Source organism: Vigna unguiculata, chromosome 1 (genome assembly GCF_037176805.1).
Source record: "Vigna unguiculata cultivar grain cowpea cultivar isolate G323 ecotype 2 chromosome 1, ASM3717680v1, whole genome shotgun sequence".
Classification (NCBI taxonomy): domain Eukaryota; kingdom Viridiplantae; phylum Streptophyta; class Magnoliopsida; order Fabales; family Fabaceae; genus Vigna; species Vigna unguiculata.
This window is the reverse complement of record NC_140792.1, coordinates 32,024,951-32,043,883: the sequence shown is the minus strand read 5'-3', so window position 1 is coordinate 32,043,883 and position 18,933 is coordinate 32,024,951. Positions and strand designations below refer to the sequence as shown.

General features: G+C 28.3%; 1 protein-coding gene across 2 annotated transcripts; it reads left to right on the top strand.

Moving 5' to 3' along the window:
* Positions 1–8,527: 8,527 nt before the first annotated feature.
* On the top strand, positions 8,528–12,527 carry GTF2H2 (general transcription factor II H2). 2 transcript variants are annotated; one of them, XM_028049105.2, is made up of 5 exons: positions 8,528–8,686; positions 9,085–9,368; positions 9,809–10,270; positions 10,448–10,820; positions 11,867–12,527. In XM_028049105.2, exons 2-5 carry the CDS (start codon positions 9,090–9,092, stop codon positions 12,007–12,009), a joined length of 1,257 nt encoding a protein of 418 aa, XP_027904906.1. In that variant the 5' UTR covers positions 8,528–8,686; positions 9,085–9,089; the 3' UTR covers positions 12,010–12,527. The 2 variants fall into 2 exon arrangements, with proteins under 2 accessions (XP_027904906.1, XP_027904913.1); XM_028049112.2 differs by lacking the exon at positions 8,528–8,686 and adding an exon at positions 8,770–8,913.
* Positions 12,528–18,933: the final 6,406 nt, after the last annotated feature.

Here is an 18,933-nt window from a genome sequence, read left to right as displayed (position 1 = left end):
ATGTCACAGATCAGTGGCTGGATTCTCTCACACTTTCCTATGGAAAAGATTATGCTTTGCACAACTTTATTAGTTTAAATATGTTTTTTTAGTTTATATACTTTTTTTAGTCCATAAATTTTAAAAATTAATACATATAATTCTTTTAATATAATGGTGAAATTATTTTAAGGTGTTAAACAATGTTTTAGTTTGACGTTTAAGTTATTTATATAGTTTGATATTTTCTAACTTAAATATTATTCAATGTTATTAAATTAAAATGACTATATTAATTATTTTTTATATTTGACAATCAAAATATATTAAAATTTAAGATATGAATGAATTATAATTTTATATTTAAATTTAAGGACTAAAAATATATTTAACTCTTAATTAATTTATTTTTATGGAAGAAGTTATAGGGTGGCTTAGTGGTACAGTTGGAAGATAAATGACAGAAATTGTGAATATATTATTCACTAATATTTGAAAGTTATAAGATTTGTTTCAAAGATTTAGAAAGAATGGTGAAAAAAATTGTAGATTCAACTTTCCACTAATAACGGTGGATGAAAAAAAATTATTTGCATGAAGTTAACAAATAAGTTATATTTCAAAAGTACATGGTAAATAATTAAAATTCAATACTTTAATTTTGTAGTTTTGCAGCACACATACTCCACTTTGATTCCTATTTCACTTTTCTATTATTTAGCATTATTCTATCTTTTCTTGTTTGTCTTGTTGCACATAAACTCTTAGCGTGGACCTGGAACCCAATGGAGAGGCCCAATTAATAGCAATAATTGGGCCCATACGCGATTCTTAGTTTTGCGTAGCTTCCATGTTTTAGCTTGGATTATTATTATTATTATTCGTTTCTTTGTCTGCAAAAAAGGGGTTGATTGACTTTTTTTGCAAATCAGAACAGATTAATAATAAAGACAAAGTGACGGTTAAAACTGTGTTGTTGCTTGAAATGAACTTCTATGATTAACTAACTCACTAGTCATTAGCGTTAATCTAGCAATTAAAATTAAGATAACTACCGCGCGTGTGGGAATGTATTTTTTAAATATGGATGATATTATATTAGTAGGTGATAATATTATAATGTTATTAAGTTAATATATATATTAAAACTATATTTATTAAAAATAAAGTGAAATATATCAAAACAAATAAAAGAATAATCATTGATAATTAGAGAAGAAGAGAAGAAGAAAGACATCTGATTTTATAAAAAGTTTATAAAAGTAACGGTCAATTTTTAAAAATTTAATAAATTATTATATTTAAAGGATAAAATCGGTATTTTGAAAAGTGGACACAAAAAGATAATCTCCTTTATATATTACTAGTGTAAACACAGGCGCTATCGCGCCTGCGTGTACGCATTTTTCGAATTATATTTATAATTGATGATATTGTAATGTTATTAAGTTAATGAACAAAATAAAAGTATATTTATAAAAATTAAAGTGAAATGTATGGAGAAAATATGAAAAAAATAATTGTTGATGAATAATATGAGAAAAAAGAAAAAGGAGATAAATAAATAGTTTTATAAAAACTTGTAAAATTAACCGTTAATTTTTAAAAATTTAATAAATAATTAAATTGTAAAAGGTAAAATTGGAATTATGAAATGTGGACACAAAAGAGGGAATCCTCCTTATATATAGTTATAGATTATAGATATATGTTTTAATCTTAATATAACTATCAGTAACTAATATAACCTTAATGAGAAGATGAATTCCCTTGTCAACGACCGAATTTTTTTAATAGTAATTATGAGACCTAGTTTTCAAAAGTCAACGATGCCTATATTTCCATGAAACGAAAATGTGAGAAGGAACCAAACCCACGTGAATATATTATTATTAAAAATAACTTGAAAACCTACTTTATCCAACGTACAACTTGAAATAATGTATGAAACAAATTTGTGAACAAAACAAAAATCCTCCAACACTAAGTGGTCATTATTAAAAAAATATGTCCTAAAGTTAAAGTTAAAGCGACAACATTTACTACATTGCTTACTTTAGAACTGTTTCTCGGATGTCTTTAACTATTTACATATCTAAATATCTTGTAACGTGTTATAAATGTTAAAACTTTTACCTTATCTAATTCAAACTTTGCCAAACATATATGATATTTATATTTATCAAAATTTATTATATTATCAAAATTGTTTGTTTTGTATAAAATTATATATAACATAAAACATGTCAAATATAAATATATATAATATTTCTATTTAAATTTATAGATATATCAATTGATTTATGTTTATTTTATGTTTTTAAAAATTTATTTATAGAATCACTGTCTTACTAATAAATAAAAATAAAAATAGATAATTTACATTTTTATAGCCATTCTAAAAAATACGTTAGAATTTTTAATATTACACCATACAAAAGATAAGTAACATTTTTTTAATTAAGATTTATAATGTCAAAAAATATTGAAATATATTGTAACAAATTTTGAAATCATACTAATTTAAAATATTTCAAGTTCGGATGTGGATGGTGATCCCATCCGATTGCTACTGACATTTTTCTTTATATATCAGGTATAGTGTATGGGAAATACTGGCAAGTTAATGGAAGATGAAGACCAAGCTAGCTCATGTAAGAATAAAAATAAATAAATGATAAAATTTGATGCAGTGGTTTTAAGGTGCTGAAACCTTTGTTTGATTAAGGTTGTATTTAGTGATGAATCTTGGAAAAAAGAATTTAAGGATGTTAAATTATATTTTTTATATATAATTTTTTTTAGTTAATTTTTTTTTTCTCTCTTCTTTCTCTATTTAAAAAAAACATAATAGTAGAATCCAAAAAAAATATGATCATCATTTATTATTATATCATTATATCAAACTAAGAATATTATTTTAGGTAAGTTATTCATACTTCATTAATTTGATTTGATAGGTATTGTCAAATTTAAGGACGTTTTTTTGAATCGTGTTCTAATGAATTTTTAAATTCATTATATGTAACTTTAGGAATGTTATAGATTTATTTTTATTGTCTTGAATTATAGGTTCTCATGAAATTTCTTAAGTTTAGTTAATGTAAATAGATACATCTTTTTTTATCTTATCACAAACTTTCCTCTTTATAAAAAGAATAAATTTTTTTACTCTTTATCATAATTTATACTTCAATCTCAATCTATGTGTGCCACACCCTCTGTTTCCAATCTATCTCATTGTATTTCTTCCTCCTCACACACTTTCATGATAACATCTATTCTATAAACTAATGTCTCCATTAAATTTTTTATTTTATTTTTATTTTATTTTTTATTATAATTTTCTATAATATAAACTTAATATAAATAATATAATAATATATAAATATAATTTTAAAAAGATATATAAATACATATAAAAATAAATTCCAAAAATTTTGGGGGAACCATGTATCTTAGTCGATATTTGTGGGAAATTATATATTTAATTATGGATTGCCATTTTTCCATCAAATTCTTGAATTCATTAATAATTGAAATCAATATTAAAATTTTCAGTTATTTTTTTTTCTTCAATGCAAATAATCATATCGCCAGCAAGAAATTCATCATCTGTATTATTTCGCAATCTTGTTTTGATAAATTTTATTGTAGAAAATCATCTCTTTGTTATGACCGTAGAAACAATAAAAGTTAAAATAAGACTAGAGGAATTAAAGAATCAATCAAATAGATGTAGTTAACTTTTGTTTTTGTCAAAGATTGATTTTTTCTATTTTCTTCCCCACGGTAGCTTCTCTTTTATCATTTCTAAATAATTAATCTTTTATTTTATTTCTTCATCAATATACCCATGTTTAAAAAAGAAAGACTAAAATATAATTTATCATAATCTAATAAAAAATTGCGATACGTAATTAATAAAAGAAAAATATATGATAATTAAGTCACAATTAAAAATCCGTTATGAAAAAACCTTGGTGCATTACTTTTTCTTCTATATTTATAAAAATGAATATGCTAAATGTTCATAAGATAAAAATTAATATTACTTATTAAACTAATATTTCACTATCAATTGAGAAAAAAAGAATTACCTTTTTTTCTTCAATAATATAAGAAAGCATAAAAAAAATGAGAGCACAAAATAATGATTATATTCAACTTTTTTTTTTCTTCCTAAACAAAATAAAACAAATAAAAATCTAAAGTGGTTATGAGAAAGAAAATAAAAAATATTTTAATAAATTTATTTACTTTTTATTAATTTTAATTGTATACTTTATTAGTTATTAACATTGTTGTATTTTATAAAATAAATAAAGTGATACCTAATTTAGTTTTCATCGATTTCTAATATATACTTTAATTATTTAAAAATTTTAAACAAATCAAATTTCCTGCTATAATTTAAAAAATTTAAAACCAAATCAATTTACATAATATATATATATATATATATATATATATATATATATATATATATATATATATATATATATATATATATATATATATATATATATATATATATATATATATATATAAAAGAATTTCCAAAAAATTAGAGTGTCACGACTCTCCTATCCCTTCAATGGTCTGCCATTGGAGCCATGGTTCCTGTCACAATAATGTTCCACCCCGATTAAAATACACATAAGTAGAATTTTGAGTATACCTAAACTTTATGAAACTAAATTACCGAGTCTTAACAAAACAATTATTAATTATTTAAGGATTCAATTATACTCAATATTTATTTCATTTTGTAACGGGGAGGTTTAGGAGTTTGAAATTAAAATGTATAACAAATAATTTATTAACTAACGTAATAATAATAATATCAGGTAACACAAAATATATGTTTTATTTTGAGAATTTGTTTTAAGGAAATGCTAACCAGTGTTTTTCAGTGTCCTAAAAGCACATATTAAGATATAACTAATGATTTTTAATTTTATGATGAAATCTGGAATAATTAATTTAATTACTTAAAATTATATAAAATCACAAATGTTATGAAGCTGTAATGTAATTGATTCTCAATGATGAATTTTAACTCCAATAATTATTAATATAATTTTATTTTATTTAGAGGAACACAAATATTGATAACATAAATGTTATACAACTGCAATTAATAATTTATTTGATGTAAAAAAAATAGTGCAATAATTTTAACACTATTGTTTGTACGTTCCTATTTCTTTTTAACTATTTTTTATTTTATTTTAATGTTGTTAAAAATTAAAATATTATTAAATGTAAAAACTTAAATTACCACAAACTAGACAAACGAAAATAAAAAAAATTTAAGCAACCCATTATATCAACTATCAAATAATAAAGTTTTAAACATCTAAAACTTTTTATGCTATGTGCATCAAAAAATATTATCAATTAAAACTTTATAACACTTATGAACATTACAAATATATTTTATTATTTGATTATTATATGTCAAATAAATTATTAATTCCAATTGTATAATATTAGTAGACATTTTTGTCCTCTAAATAAAATAAAATTACATTAATAATTATTAATACAAAAATTCATTTAATATAATAATTAATTATAAACTTTTATAAAATTTATCGTTTATTAGTTATTCTTAATCCATGATCTAAGTACTTTATTAACGATTTTAGTCCATTCTAATAATTAAAAACTTTATTTAATAATACCAAGTAACATAAAATTATGTTTTTATTTTTAGAATTTTTTATTGATAGTCCATATTAATAATTTAAAAAATTTATTTAATTAATTTCAACGATTATATATAATAACTCAATTTATAGTATTTATTAGAAACATAAAATTAAAATTATAACTAAATGTTATTATTAAAGCAAACACTATATTAAATAATGTATATATAATACAAATTAATTTTATCATGAAACAATAATTAATGACATGTTAACTTGAACTTGAACAACATTATTATGCTGATTTATACATATCAACTATTGATTTGTCTGTTTGATTAATGACACAGTTGGTCGCTGGTCCAAATTGTAAAACATTGAAACGAGAAAAAAGAGAATTGAAAGAGACAAAGACAAACAAAAAAGGAGTCAAATTTTTTTAGCTGTGTTAAATTCCATCTTCAACAACCTTATACAAAAATTGGCATAACATTTAAATATACATCCCATTTAATAGTTTTTTACTACTAAATAAAATATTAATCATAATAACCAAAACAGATAGTGGAAAGGAGAATATATATATATATATATATATATATATATATATATATATATATATATAAAATACCTAACGAACTAGCTATATTTACAGCTGATGCTAGAAAGGGTTAATAAAAACACTCAAAGTTTAAATGGAACATGAAATAGAAACTACTACTAGATATTCACTGTTACAGTTCAACTCCCATCGAGGAAGGGAGTATCTTCGCCTGTATTTGTATCTGCTCACACCAAAATAGACGATCATTGCAAAAAGAGAAAAACACACAAAGGAAACAAACATAGACAAGAAGGGTAAGCTAACTTAATTAAGAGAAATCACACAATTCGATAATAAGTATAAATCAGAACTTATCACATCCGTCATAATAAATCAAGCTCCCATAACACAGTATAATACACATGACTCTAGACTCAATATCCAGATTATGTAAGGAACATTGGAGCTCTTGGTGGCTTGCACCTGTGACGATTATCAAACTCTACAGAGTTTGGACACATGGGGTTATCTTATCACCCGACCGCTCACAGGGTAAGTCCCCTTCGCGTCTAAGACTTGATCAAGTCCAAAAACTAGGACCTCCTGCTACTCCTCACCATTCTGCTCTACCTGAGCGTGAATGATCATTGGAGTTTCAGGATACCAACCAAATTAGGAGTCCTCATGTCCTCACACATACACTAACTTATTCTCTAAAATTTCCCTTGAAATTCTAGTGCAACCACACCTTCTGATGATCTGATTTCATACAATCCTACCACATGTACTATCAGTCGCAATAATCCAAGCATAGTATAAACAAACATCACATTATATCATTTATTATAGCTTCCAATAATTAAAACAGAGGAATCATCAACAATTCCGTAGAGAAACTCGCTCAAGCTAGAAGGTCTCGCCTGGGCGAGAGGGTCATCCTCACTTAGGCGGGTCACTCTCGCCTGAGCGAGACTCAAATAGTGGGCAACTCTAAAATTGAGCAAATTCTTGCTCAGGCTAAGCTATTTCGCTTAGACGAGAGCGTCTCTCGCTCGGGCGAAACCAACTCGCCTAGGCGAGACCTCACGCAGTTTCAGGGGTGAGTTTCTGGTGTTTTCGCTCAGGCGAGAGCTACTCGCTTGAGCGAAAATACCAGCTTCCCAATCTGTTTCAACATGCAACAACACAAGATTTTGCACAATCCATTCATACATTCAATCACACCGTTCAAGCCCTCATACAACACTCAATCATGAACTTTAAAACCATTAGAAAGACTTCTATGCAAAAATTAAAGAAAATTGGCTAGCTTTCCTTACCTTTTTGAAATCATCAAGAAGCAAAAATGCTTTCAGCAAAGGAACCTCTCAAATACACAACCTAAGAAGCTACAATGTATGAACTTAAAGTGAGAATAGGGCTCCCGTTAGGTTTTAAAGAAGGAGATGTTCCAACATTCATATTTGTAGAGAAAAGAGAAAGAATTAAAGTGGACTTACGAGAATGGGAAGGAAGAACAATTTGAGGGAGAAGTTCTGCTCCAATTTCAGTGTTGCTGGATGCAACAAGAAGAGAGGTGGATCAGAACGAGAAATTCAATTTTCTGGTTGGAGAGGAGTGAAAATTAAGAAGGTGGTTCCTGTGTGTGGTTCCTGTGTGTGGACAGTGGAGAGAAGAATGAGAAATAAATGGGTTTCACACATATTTTGCATAGTTTTAGAATATTATTATTAGTTATAATTATAAATACCATGTAAGCCATGAAATAAATAACATTAAATTTTGCTTTCACGAGAACTTGATTGTGAAATTTAAATAAAATCTCATTTGTTTTTTACTTTTTGGTGTGTGCCATTTTGGGTTGAATTATTAGGTTTCATAAAGTTTTCCCTTTTTCCCAATTATTTATAAATTATAAACATAAACAAAAAACAAGAAAAGAGTTTGGTCTGGTCTACGGGTTAAATTTTGTTCTTATAATACGACGATTGTAATTTATAGTTATTGAAATATTAATATTTTAATTTAATTGTGATTAATAAAATGAAAAAAAGATATAGTTTTTCTTTAAAATTACGAAGTTTGGCCGTTGTCTTGGAAGGAAAATAGATTAATTTTGTTTGAAATGTAAATTTTTATTTTTGAAATAATTTGTACGACAATTAATATCGAGACGAAAATGTTATGCATTTATTTTTTTTTGAAAAGAAGAATTTAAATAAAATTTCAAAATATTTAGAAACATATTTGAATTAAAAGAAAGTAAAAGTAGAAAGAGGGACAAAGAAGCCTAAAAACTCATTTAGTAAGTGTAATAAAAAGCCCAAAAAGGCCCAATTTGTTGGTTTGGGAACTGAAAAGAATAGGACTTGGGCGTGTTGCAGTGTGACTTGCGTGAGAGAATTTTGAGAGTAGAGTTGCAGAGAGCGAGAGGAATCTTCAATACTTGGGGTTTTTTCCACTTCGGTATTTGAGCTCAATTTGAACTCATTGATTCATATTTCAGGTAATTTCTACACTCTTTGGATTCATTCATTTCCTTTTCGGTGATTGTAAATGCCGTACGTAGGTTCCCGCTTCAATAATAACACCTACAATGCTACTCCCTAGATCCTTTAAATCCCCTCGCAATTGCTTTTCACTTTGCATCTCTTCAATTTTGTTTTTCTGTTTTATTTTTCTAATTCCGTTCATTCCTCGTAAGCGGATTGCGACTAAACTCACAATATATAGGTAACGCAATGATCGAGTTACGCCTTTTTTTTTTTTTTTGTGACAATGATTCATTTCCGCGTGTTTGGTTGCACCGAAATTTTGTGATGTGCTGAAGTTTCAGTATAGAATGCGGATTTTTGTTTGGTTCATGCTGTTATTGGTTAGTTAACTGTGCCTATTTTGGTTTAGAAATTATGAATAATGCTGCTGAAAGGCCACTTAATGGAGACGTAGAGGAGGAGGATGACGATGATGATGCAGACCTTGAAGCCTGGGAGAGAACTTACGCAGAAGATAGATCATGGGAGGCTTTGCAGGAGGATGAATCTGGACTTCTTCGCCCTATTGACACTACAGCCATTTACCATGCTCAGTATCGCAGGCGCCTTCGTAACCTTGCTGCCACTGCGGCTACTGCACGAATTCAGAAGGGGCTTATACGATACCTGTACATTGTCGTTGACCTGTCTAAGGTATTTAATTATAGCTTCTGTTTATGCTTCTGAGTCTTGTGGCATGGAGTGGTACTTTGATTACTTGAAAATTGGATTTTGAATGGAGGATGTGTCCTCGTGATAGGTACACTCTGTCAATAAAATTGGGAAAGATGAGTTTACTAGGTTTCTTGGATGGCGTTAAGTGGGTTGTTCATAAGCGTGTCACACTCACACTAGTGTTTCTGTGTGATGCTGTATGCCTATAGAACTGTTAAGAAACTGGTTATGGGCCAAGAAGAATCTTGTTCAACTTGTAATTGATGTAATATTTGTGATAATAATAAAATTACGGGTAGAACTATATAATAAGAAATATAAAACAGAAATAAGAGGAAATAAAATGGTGAACATTACAGTTACATGCATATCCTTTTAATTCGTAATGTATATAATTCGGTTTCTGTTATCATGTGAAGGCAGCTTCAGAGAGAGACTTCCGACCAAGTAGGATGGCTGTGATTGGGAAACAGGTTGAGGTATTTATCAGGGAGTTCTTTGATCAGAATCCACTTAGTCACGTTGGTCTGGTGACTATAAAAGATGGGATTGCTAATTGCATAACAGAACTTGGTGGCAGTCCCGAGTCTCACATCAACGCTTTAATGGGTAAACTGGAATGCTCAGGGGATGCCTCCTTACAAAATGCACTAGACCTTGTTCTTGGATGTCTAAATCAAATCCCATCATATGGTCATCGAGAAGCTCTTATCTTATATTCGGCTCTCAGTACGTGTGATCCTGGTGATCTCATGGAAACCATTCAAAAATGCAAAAAAAGTAAAATAAGGTGCTCCGTCATTGGTCTTGCTGCTGAAATGTTTGTATGTAAACATCTCTGCCAGGAAACTGGTGGGACTTATTCTGTTGCTCTAGATGAGGTTAGTTTGTTGGTTTTGATGGAAAGCCCATGTAGATGTAGTATCCTCTATATTTCAACCTTAGTTTGAACAAGTACTTTGAATTTTTTTTTATTACCTTTGAATTTGTTTGCATTTTTCAAATGCTTGTTAGTTCATGAATGTTTTCATTCGGATATTTATGTACATCTAATGCAGTCCCACTTTAAAGAGTTGATCTTGGAGCATGCACCACCACCTCCAGCAATAGCAGAGTATGCTACTGCTAATTTAATTAAGATGGGTTTCCCACAACGGTCAGCTGAGGGTTCTGTCGCAATATGCACATGTCATGAAGAGGCTAAGGCTGGAGGGGGATACACTTGTCCACGATGCAAAGTTCGTGTCTGTGAGCTTCCCACTGAATGTCGAATCTGTGGATTGACCCTTATTTCTTCACCCCATTTGGCAAGGTCATACCATCATCTATTTCCTATTGTGATGTTTGATGAGGTCTCTCCATCTCAAAATGATTCTAGCCGCAGTTTTCCTAATACTTGTTTTGGTTGTCAAGAAAGTCTTCTTAGTCAGGGTAAGTTTCTTCCTACATTTCCATTTCTGGTGCCTGTACTAATTTATATTGATGGCCCACATATTATGTCTACTACATACATATATCATACCCCTTTAAATGTGATACGATGGTAAAGATTGCAAATAGGTCTGTAATTTCATAAGATTTTATATAAGGTCATAAATCGGTAAGGGAAGTTGTTTCGGATTTCATTCTGTTTAAACCGGTTTGTATATGTATTGTCTTATAATAAAAGGACCTGACCATAGTAAAAGAGATTAGCAATAGTATTTTTGAGAGATGGGGTTGGCTTTTAATCTTTTTTACGTATCCCAGCTTGAAAATTTAACACCACTTCCATTGTGCAGCCTAAACGGATGAAAGGAAAATATCATATCTGTGATAAACATCCCTATTAACCACCCAGAGCATTGAAAGTTGTAACATATTACCTGTAGAGTTCTTCCCTCTGACTGTGGCGGCTTAAGTTTTTTAGACGGCGGATAAACTATTTATTATGCAATATGCTTGATACAATGTGTCGAAATAGATTCCTATCAACTATGATGTTATGTTCATGATAATAGGGAATACTTTATAACTTGACGCAAAAGCCATGGCTTTCTTGTCATCATGTTGATGCATCTATGTTTCAAGCAAGAGTTGCTGAAGTTATATACTAGACCCCAAATTTTTAATAAGAACCATGGCTGCATAGAGAACATGTGGACAATGTTGGTTTCCGATAACGATGTGTATTCTTTAAGCTGTTATTACAAGTTTACAATTACCAAAGAATTTGAAAATTTTGTTGGGACATACGATGTTAAGTGCTTGTGTTCATATTTCATGAATATATGACAGAAAATATTGACTTCTTTTGGTAAGGTATTTAAGCTTTACGTGAAATTGATTGGTTTACTTACAGACTCCCACTGCTTAAAATCTTCAGTGAAGGCTCTAAATTCCTTTTCAATTTTCTCTTTTCTTCCAAATAGTATTGCATATATAATATGTTCTTACTCAGTTTTCGTAAATCCCGTCTATGAACTCTTGACACACAGGAAACAAGCCTGGACTTTCTGTCGTTTGTCCAAAATGCAAACAACAGTTTTGCCTTGATTGTGACATCTACATTCACGAGAGCTTACATAACTGCCCAGGCTGTGAGAGTTCCAGGCATTCTAAGTCTGTAACTGCTTCTTAATGATTGCTGATCTTCTGCCGCAACTATGGCTATCTTAATGGTGTTCTATGTTGTCTCTCTGTATTGACGTATTGCAGCCACCTACTGCACCCACGAATTAGTTCGGTGCCAAGTGACTGACCGACATTATCATCCTCTATCAATGGTTTGGTGGCCCTTGATGCCAGCCTTTGATCAGCAAATTCTTTGCAGGACAAACAACAGAAGTGATATTATTTATACAAGGGTGAGATTGAACCAGCATCCGATAATTTTCCTTCTTTCCTTTGCTGGAAATTAAGGCACATGTAAAATGTCTCCATTGCGTTTTTTAATCAATGGGCTGACACCATTCTTGCCGGCCGATAAATTTTGATCATTAATGAAATTGCCATTGCTAGCTTTGTATGAGATATTTACGAGTGTTTTGCTTAAAAAACAGTTTTGAACTTCTGATTTCAGCCAACATATTTCATTACCGTGGTGGGAAATGAAGTTGGTCAGAATCTTTGATTTTGAAAGAGAGTTCTACATTCTCATTTGGGGGCCCATGATGAAATATTTCTAGGGTGTAAGGTTGTTAGAGTTTATGACTCTAAGCTTCATATTGTTTATTTAACAAATTTCATAGTAAAATTTAGGATATTAACTCAATAAACCCTTGTAAGTTATAGTACATTTTCCAAATGTTGAAGTGGCTTTTACAGTAACTCTAAATAAGAGGATCCCAAAATTCTAAATTAGAGGTTTTCTGCATAATGCAGGCACTAGGGGATTCCAAAGGTTGCCTGAATCCATTTTCATTTGATTTAAAGTGCATCATAATTTAATCTGCTAAAGTTTAAGAATTGTCATATTCTTATTTGCTCACCTTTCATGTTCCATTTTTTCCTTGGGTGTAGTGTGTTCAAACATTTCATTTTAAAAATTTTAGTCTTGTATCCTATGTTTTCAATTCAATCTGTGCATTACAGAGATTATCATTAATTTGTCGAGTCTTGGTTGCAGTAATGATTATCTTACGGAATCAGGAGAATGCGGAGGGAAGGACGTTATAGAATAAGTGCATTTCCTGATTTGTCTAGTTGGCCTCGGCTATTGAAGTTTAATAGTAATGTAGCCTTTGTTTGGATATTCTTTTAGAAGCACTTATATGAATTAAAACAAAAGTGATTGTTTATAAAATAAAATTACTTACGTAAGTTGATTTGTAGAATGTTTTGTAGAATGTTTTTGTATCAGTTTTTCTGTACGTTGATTTTTAATTTATACGTAAATTCAATAATGTTGACTTCTGAGGAGTTCTATTTTTTTTTTTATAATTACTTCTAGAAAAGTTTATTCTATGATCCTAAAAATGTAACGTCTCCAATGAATTGGGGTGCATGGATCTAATATTCTCTTGGCAGATGTCATTTGCACCTCCCTGTTTTACTAATTTTACTTCTATTTGAAAACTCAGATATAAGAGTTAGAAAACTAATTTTATAACATATATTTATTAGAACGAGGATCTCAAGGTAGATGGAGAGGTACGTGTGGTGTGTAAAGTAGTGTTTTCAGAAACCATTACCCATAATGTAAATTATAAAAGCTGAGGTGATTTCTTGAAACAAACCTTTTTTTTTTTTTTAAATTAAAAGGGTAAGCAAGGACATTGGAAAAAAAGTGTATAGCAGGACAAGGGGGAGGTGTAAGTAAGAAAAGGCTATTGATTATCTCTAAGGCCATGGCCACCTAGTCCGTGGGCTCTGAGCAACATAATATTTCATCACCATAACTTTGGATACTGTTCTGCCATATACCAGAAAAAAATATATTTGTCTGAACTGGATTTAATATAAAGTTTAAGATTTAATTATGTTTTAAGTCCTAATAAATGTAGAAAATTTTAATTGAAACTTAATTAAAAAAATTAAATTTATTTAATGAATCACAAAAAAAATATTAAAGACTTGAAAGTTCTAAATTTAAGAGAACTTACAAAAGTCAAAACTTAATTAAGCCAAAATTTAATTAGTAAGGTTGGAATTCCTATTGTAGAGATGAATTTCTACCCTTCAAAATTAAAAAGAATGAACTTGCTGGTGCCATAACTAAAAGCAGAAAAAGCATTTCCGACATATAAATGTTTTTTTTTTCAGAAAAATAATAGAATCAATTTTGTGAAAGAAATGGCCTTGTTCAAAAACATACAACAGGTGACAAATTATTTAGATCTGCCACACAACCCTGCATCTTAATACAATACAGACCCGAAATACTAGAAAAAATATCAACTCAAAATTTGCTGCATAATAATCAGAGGAATTGCTGCACAAACCAAAACCACTGAGAAACATAGGTCAAGGATCGTTTAAAATGTCTTCGACTTGAATTTTATTTATATTTCTTATTGTTCACCGTTTTAAAGTTTTCCAAATAATGGTGATAATCAGTTTTTTTTCTTTTAATTAAATTTTAGTCTCTCAAATTTAAAAATAAGTCATTTTATTCTCTTGAAGTTAATAGTTAAGAACTTAAAACATTTAATTAACATATTATTTTAAATTTAAGAGGTTGAAGTGTTTTTTTTAATCTAAAAATCTAAAACCAAAATAACTTATAACTTCATTACTGAACATAATAATTCTCTTTTTCCTTTTTTTTTTACTTTTAACTTCCAGCTAAATTAAAGTAAAAGGTAACTATTTCAGAATCATGCATCATTATAGTAAAACTAAAAGTTCTATTCTTTTTTCGTTTAAAAAGAAAATGTATTCTTTCTTCCTGATTGTTTGATTTCACCTTATCAAGTTGACGTCATTTTGGGAAACTACAAAAAATAGTTTTCTTTTACTGTATATTAATTGTATTTGAATCGTTAAACTTATTATTATTATCTGTTCTTATTTTAATTTTATAAGTATTCTTTGTTAATCTATCCTCTTCCTTTCTTTCTCATACAATAGATGTTTGAATTGTTCAGTTTTACAAATCAATAAATCTAATACTATTTATGGATTTAAAGATTTGAAGAGAAACACTTCATAAATTCAACCATAATGGGATATGAATAAATCTACATAAAAGATTAAGATACCAGTTTTAACTAAAATTTTTAAGATAACAGATTTATAAATTTTTATTCTTTGTATATATTGTTTATTTATTCATTATCGTCCAATACAATACTTTTTAACACACTTAAATTCACAGTACTTTGAAGACGCTGAAGTTACCCAGACATGTAAACGTAGCTAAATATAATGACAACATTGGAAGAACTTAATATCTGAAGGGAAAACTAATAAGGAAATTAGTTTCTATTAAACTAAAGTGAGAAAATTGATTTTTTTTTTTATAGTATTCTAAATGATAATAATCTTAGTCTTAAAATATACATTTATTTTACTTATGATAGTCATAAAATCAGCGCTCACTCTTTTTATTTTTTTTAAAAAAGGAATCTTTTATATTTTTAATAAATAATATTTGCATATTTTTTTAATAAGGTGAGAAACCTCTATTGTGAGTTTTATAAATTTTTTTTTGTTTATCTTTTGTATTACAAAATTTTAATTTTTAACTTTTCAATCTTTTGTTTAAATCTTAGTCAATATAAAATTTTTAAATAAAATAGGAATAAAAATTATTTTATTAAAATATCAGAAAAATGGATGTGATGTCTTATAAACATGAGTACATACATACGTAAGGATGTCAACGAGGCGGGCACGGAACATGTAGTAGCTCCTCCATGCCATATCCACTAATAAATATTTGTCCGTACCCATACTCATATTTGTACAAGTATCAGTTGTGCGGGTACCTACATATTTAATATTAATGGATATCCATGGGTACCCACATATATTTATAAAAGAAAAAATTAATATTTAACAACATATTTTAACCATAAATTCAAATAAAAATATAATGCATAACATTCATAAATTTCAAACAAAGTACAAATAACCCGTTTAAATAGTGTTCAATAACAGTTTACAAATAAATGAAGATTTTTTAAGACCAATTAATAAAAAATAGCTCATTCAAGATCAGTGTGTTAATGTTTTAATCATGTTTTTTTAATTTAAATTAGACTATAAGGAGTACGAGTATTCACGAATACAGATACCATGTTATTTGTACCTGTTCCGTTAACATACGGATATAAAAAAATACTCGTATCCGAATTTTATCCGTAGATACTTACGAATACAGATATATGTATTTAGAAAAAAGATATGAATATTATTTTATTAAAATCATAGTAAATATTTATTTTAAAATCACAATATATGCATAAAAAAGTATAATTTTGTCGTGTTAAAAATATAATTTATATACAAAAATTATCTTGTAAAAACATTTTTACTGTAAAATTCTCTAGTTTCCTTAACTTATACATAAATTCATTTTAACTTATAAAAAAATTATCCTTTTAAGTTTACTTAAATAAGATGTAGAAGGTTTAAAGAGGTGAAACTTTCATCTGCATATTCAAGTATAAGTAGAAAGGTGGTGAAAGAGTTAAAAGATAGTGGAAGCAATCATTGCATTGCTTAGCAGAGGAAGTGTATCTGTGAGATATAGAATACAGATACATATATATGGAATTGCAGTTTGTGGTGCTGGAACAAAACTAGTATCAGATTTTTCCAAGGAGAGAAAAAGTATCACTAACTTATCACATAAGAGAGTTTTAATCCAAAACCTTAAAATAATAATTCTTTTTACTTATATATTAATCATTATATTACTTTTATTGAACATAAAATTTTTAAGCACAGAAAATGACAAGAAAGAGAGTGTAATTAATTAAATGGGGTAATCACAGTCTGGAAGAATCGAGAAAGCATACAGAAATGAAGCACGTCTCCGACAAATCACCCCATGCACAATGCATTCTGTCTGCACTTTCTCTCATACTTCTTCAAACTTTAAACCATTCTCCATTCTTCCTATTATCATCATCATTATTTATTATTATTATTATTATTATCATAACTCATCAACAAATGACCCCACTTCTAATACATAATTAATATTAATTAACCTTCATTACTGCTTCAAACTAGTCCTACGTGTGCCTCTGTGTGTGTATATATATATATATATATATATATATATATATATATAAACAACTAGCTATAATATCTTATTCTTCTTTCATGTTTTCTATCTTCCACTCCCACTAGTGGTATCTTTTGTCAGCCTCCTTTTTGCACGCTTCTCCCTCGCGTGTTCTTTCGTCTTTATATATTTATATATCAGAGAGAGGCATTGTAGGGTACTATAAGGGCAGAACAAAGTTATTGGTTTTGCATCCATGAATGTATGAATGAACACAAGTTATAGTATAGTTTTAAACATATTAAATGTAGGTTGGTAATGGTAACACAACATTATTTGAGACTCATTTAATAAGAAATCTGTATTCAACTTTAATTACATATGAAAATTTATGAGACCAGAAGTGAAGAACAATAATGATTCAAAAAGCTGATATAGCACACGCTTGACCTGAAAATGGTGTATCTATCTATCTCTAATGTATGTGTACGTGTGGACGATGGAAAAAGGGTATTATTGAAGGTCCTTTTCTGTTACTCATTGCTTTGCTTTAAATTCATTAATTCATTTCGAAGATTGCAAGCTATAGCTACCTAGCTCACTCACTGCTGCTAAGTTTATTTATGACAGTTCATGAAAAGTCTTCATTCTTTACAATAATATGATCCAAACACGCAGGCTTTTTTCAATTCTGTCTTTGTTTTCCTTTACTTTCCAGCTTTTAGAGTCGCGACTCAGTTCGAACTAAAGTTGTTTATAACCTATGTTTATCTAAGGCAGAATAAAGTTGTAAGCTAGATCTTTAACAATAAAGTTTCTACCAAACAAAGAAAATCAATGTATCTTTTTTAAAGCAAATTATTATAATGCAGTTGTGCCAGTTAGATAGGTGTTCTTTCACAAGTCTTAGCTTAGAATGATTTTTATTAAAAAATAGTAAATTTTGATGGATTTTTTAGTGTATTTAACAAGTTTTATTTATGATTTTGTAGTGTGCAATGAATTGCATCTTACAGAAGAAATGACTCGAAAAGGTAGTGTATTAATGAGTACGGTAATAATGCTTAATGTTTTAGGTTACTATAACACATACAGATACTGTTCCTGATCTCTAGTACATCTTCTAATTTTTTACATATATTGACTTTCAGGATTTGACTCATTTAATTTGGGATGAAGTTAAATAAATAAAAAGTATAGACATTAATGTCAAGAATTCAATAGGTATATATATATATATATATATATATATATATATATATATATATATATATTGCATTTGCATGGGTGTGAAAGTTTCTGCCCCCAAAATAGTTTCTTTCTCATTATTATTATTATTATTATTATTATTATTATTATTATTAATAGAATAAAATCCAAGAAATAACGAATCTATGAAGATATAATATGACTTTCAAACTTCCAAATGTTGATATTATCATATCAATATATAATATTATAAAGGATAACATAAACGTTGCTACGCATGCTTAAATTAGAGAAATGTGACCCAATTATTTTCCTAAAGCAATTAAAGGTATTTTTTTTGTTTAACTCAAATTAAGATTTTATTTTGACTTTTTATACGAGTTTGTGATGAAGAAATACTAGGATAGATAAAGAAAAATAAAATAAAATAAACAATATTTGTTACATTTAGCTTTTGTTAGGAAAAAAAAAAAGAATTAAACCCACCATATGTCTCTCATTCCTTTATACTTTTACTTTTGTTTTTATATACAAATTAATATGGTAATTGTTAAATAAATGTTACACTAGTAAAACATTACTAATTTGGTCCTTCTCACGGTTTACCACCTTATCTATTGTTTATTAAAAACTTATAGATAGATATCTAAGATGTTAAATGACACTTAGAGAGAGAAA

What these genes read in the sequence shown, in the direction of transcription:
- GTF2H2 (XM_028049105.2), top strand. Translation starts at nt 9,090, where the DNA reads ATGAATAATGCTGCTGAAAGGCCACTTAATGGAGACGTAGAGGAGGAG. An exon ending in TTGTCGTTGACCTGTCTAAG is followed by an intron (nt 9,369 to 9,808) that starts GTATTTAATTAT and finishes TATCATGTGAAG; the next exon opens with GCAGCTTCAGAGAGAGACTT. An exon ending in AGAAAGTCTTCTTAGTCAGG is followed by an intron (nt 10,821 to 11,866) that starts GTAAGTTTCTTC and finishes CTTGACACACAG; the next exon opens with GAAACAAGCCTGGACTTTCT.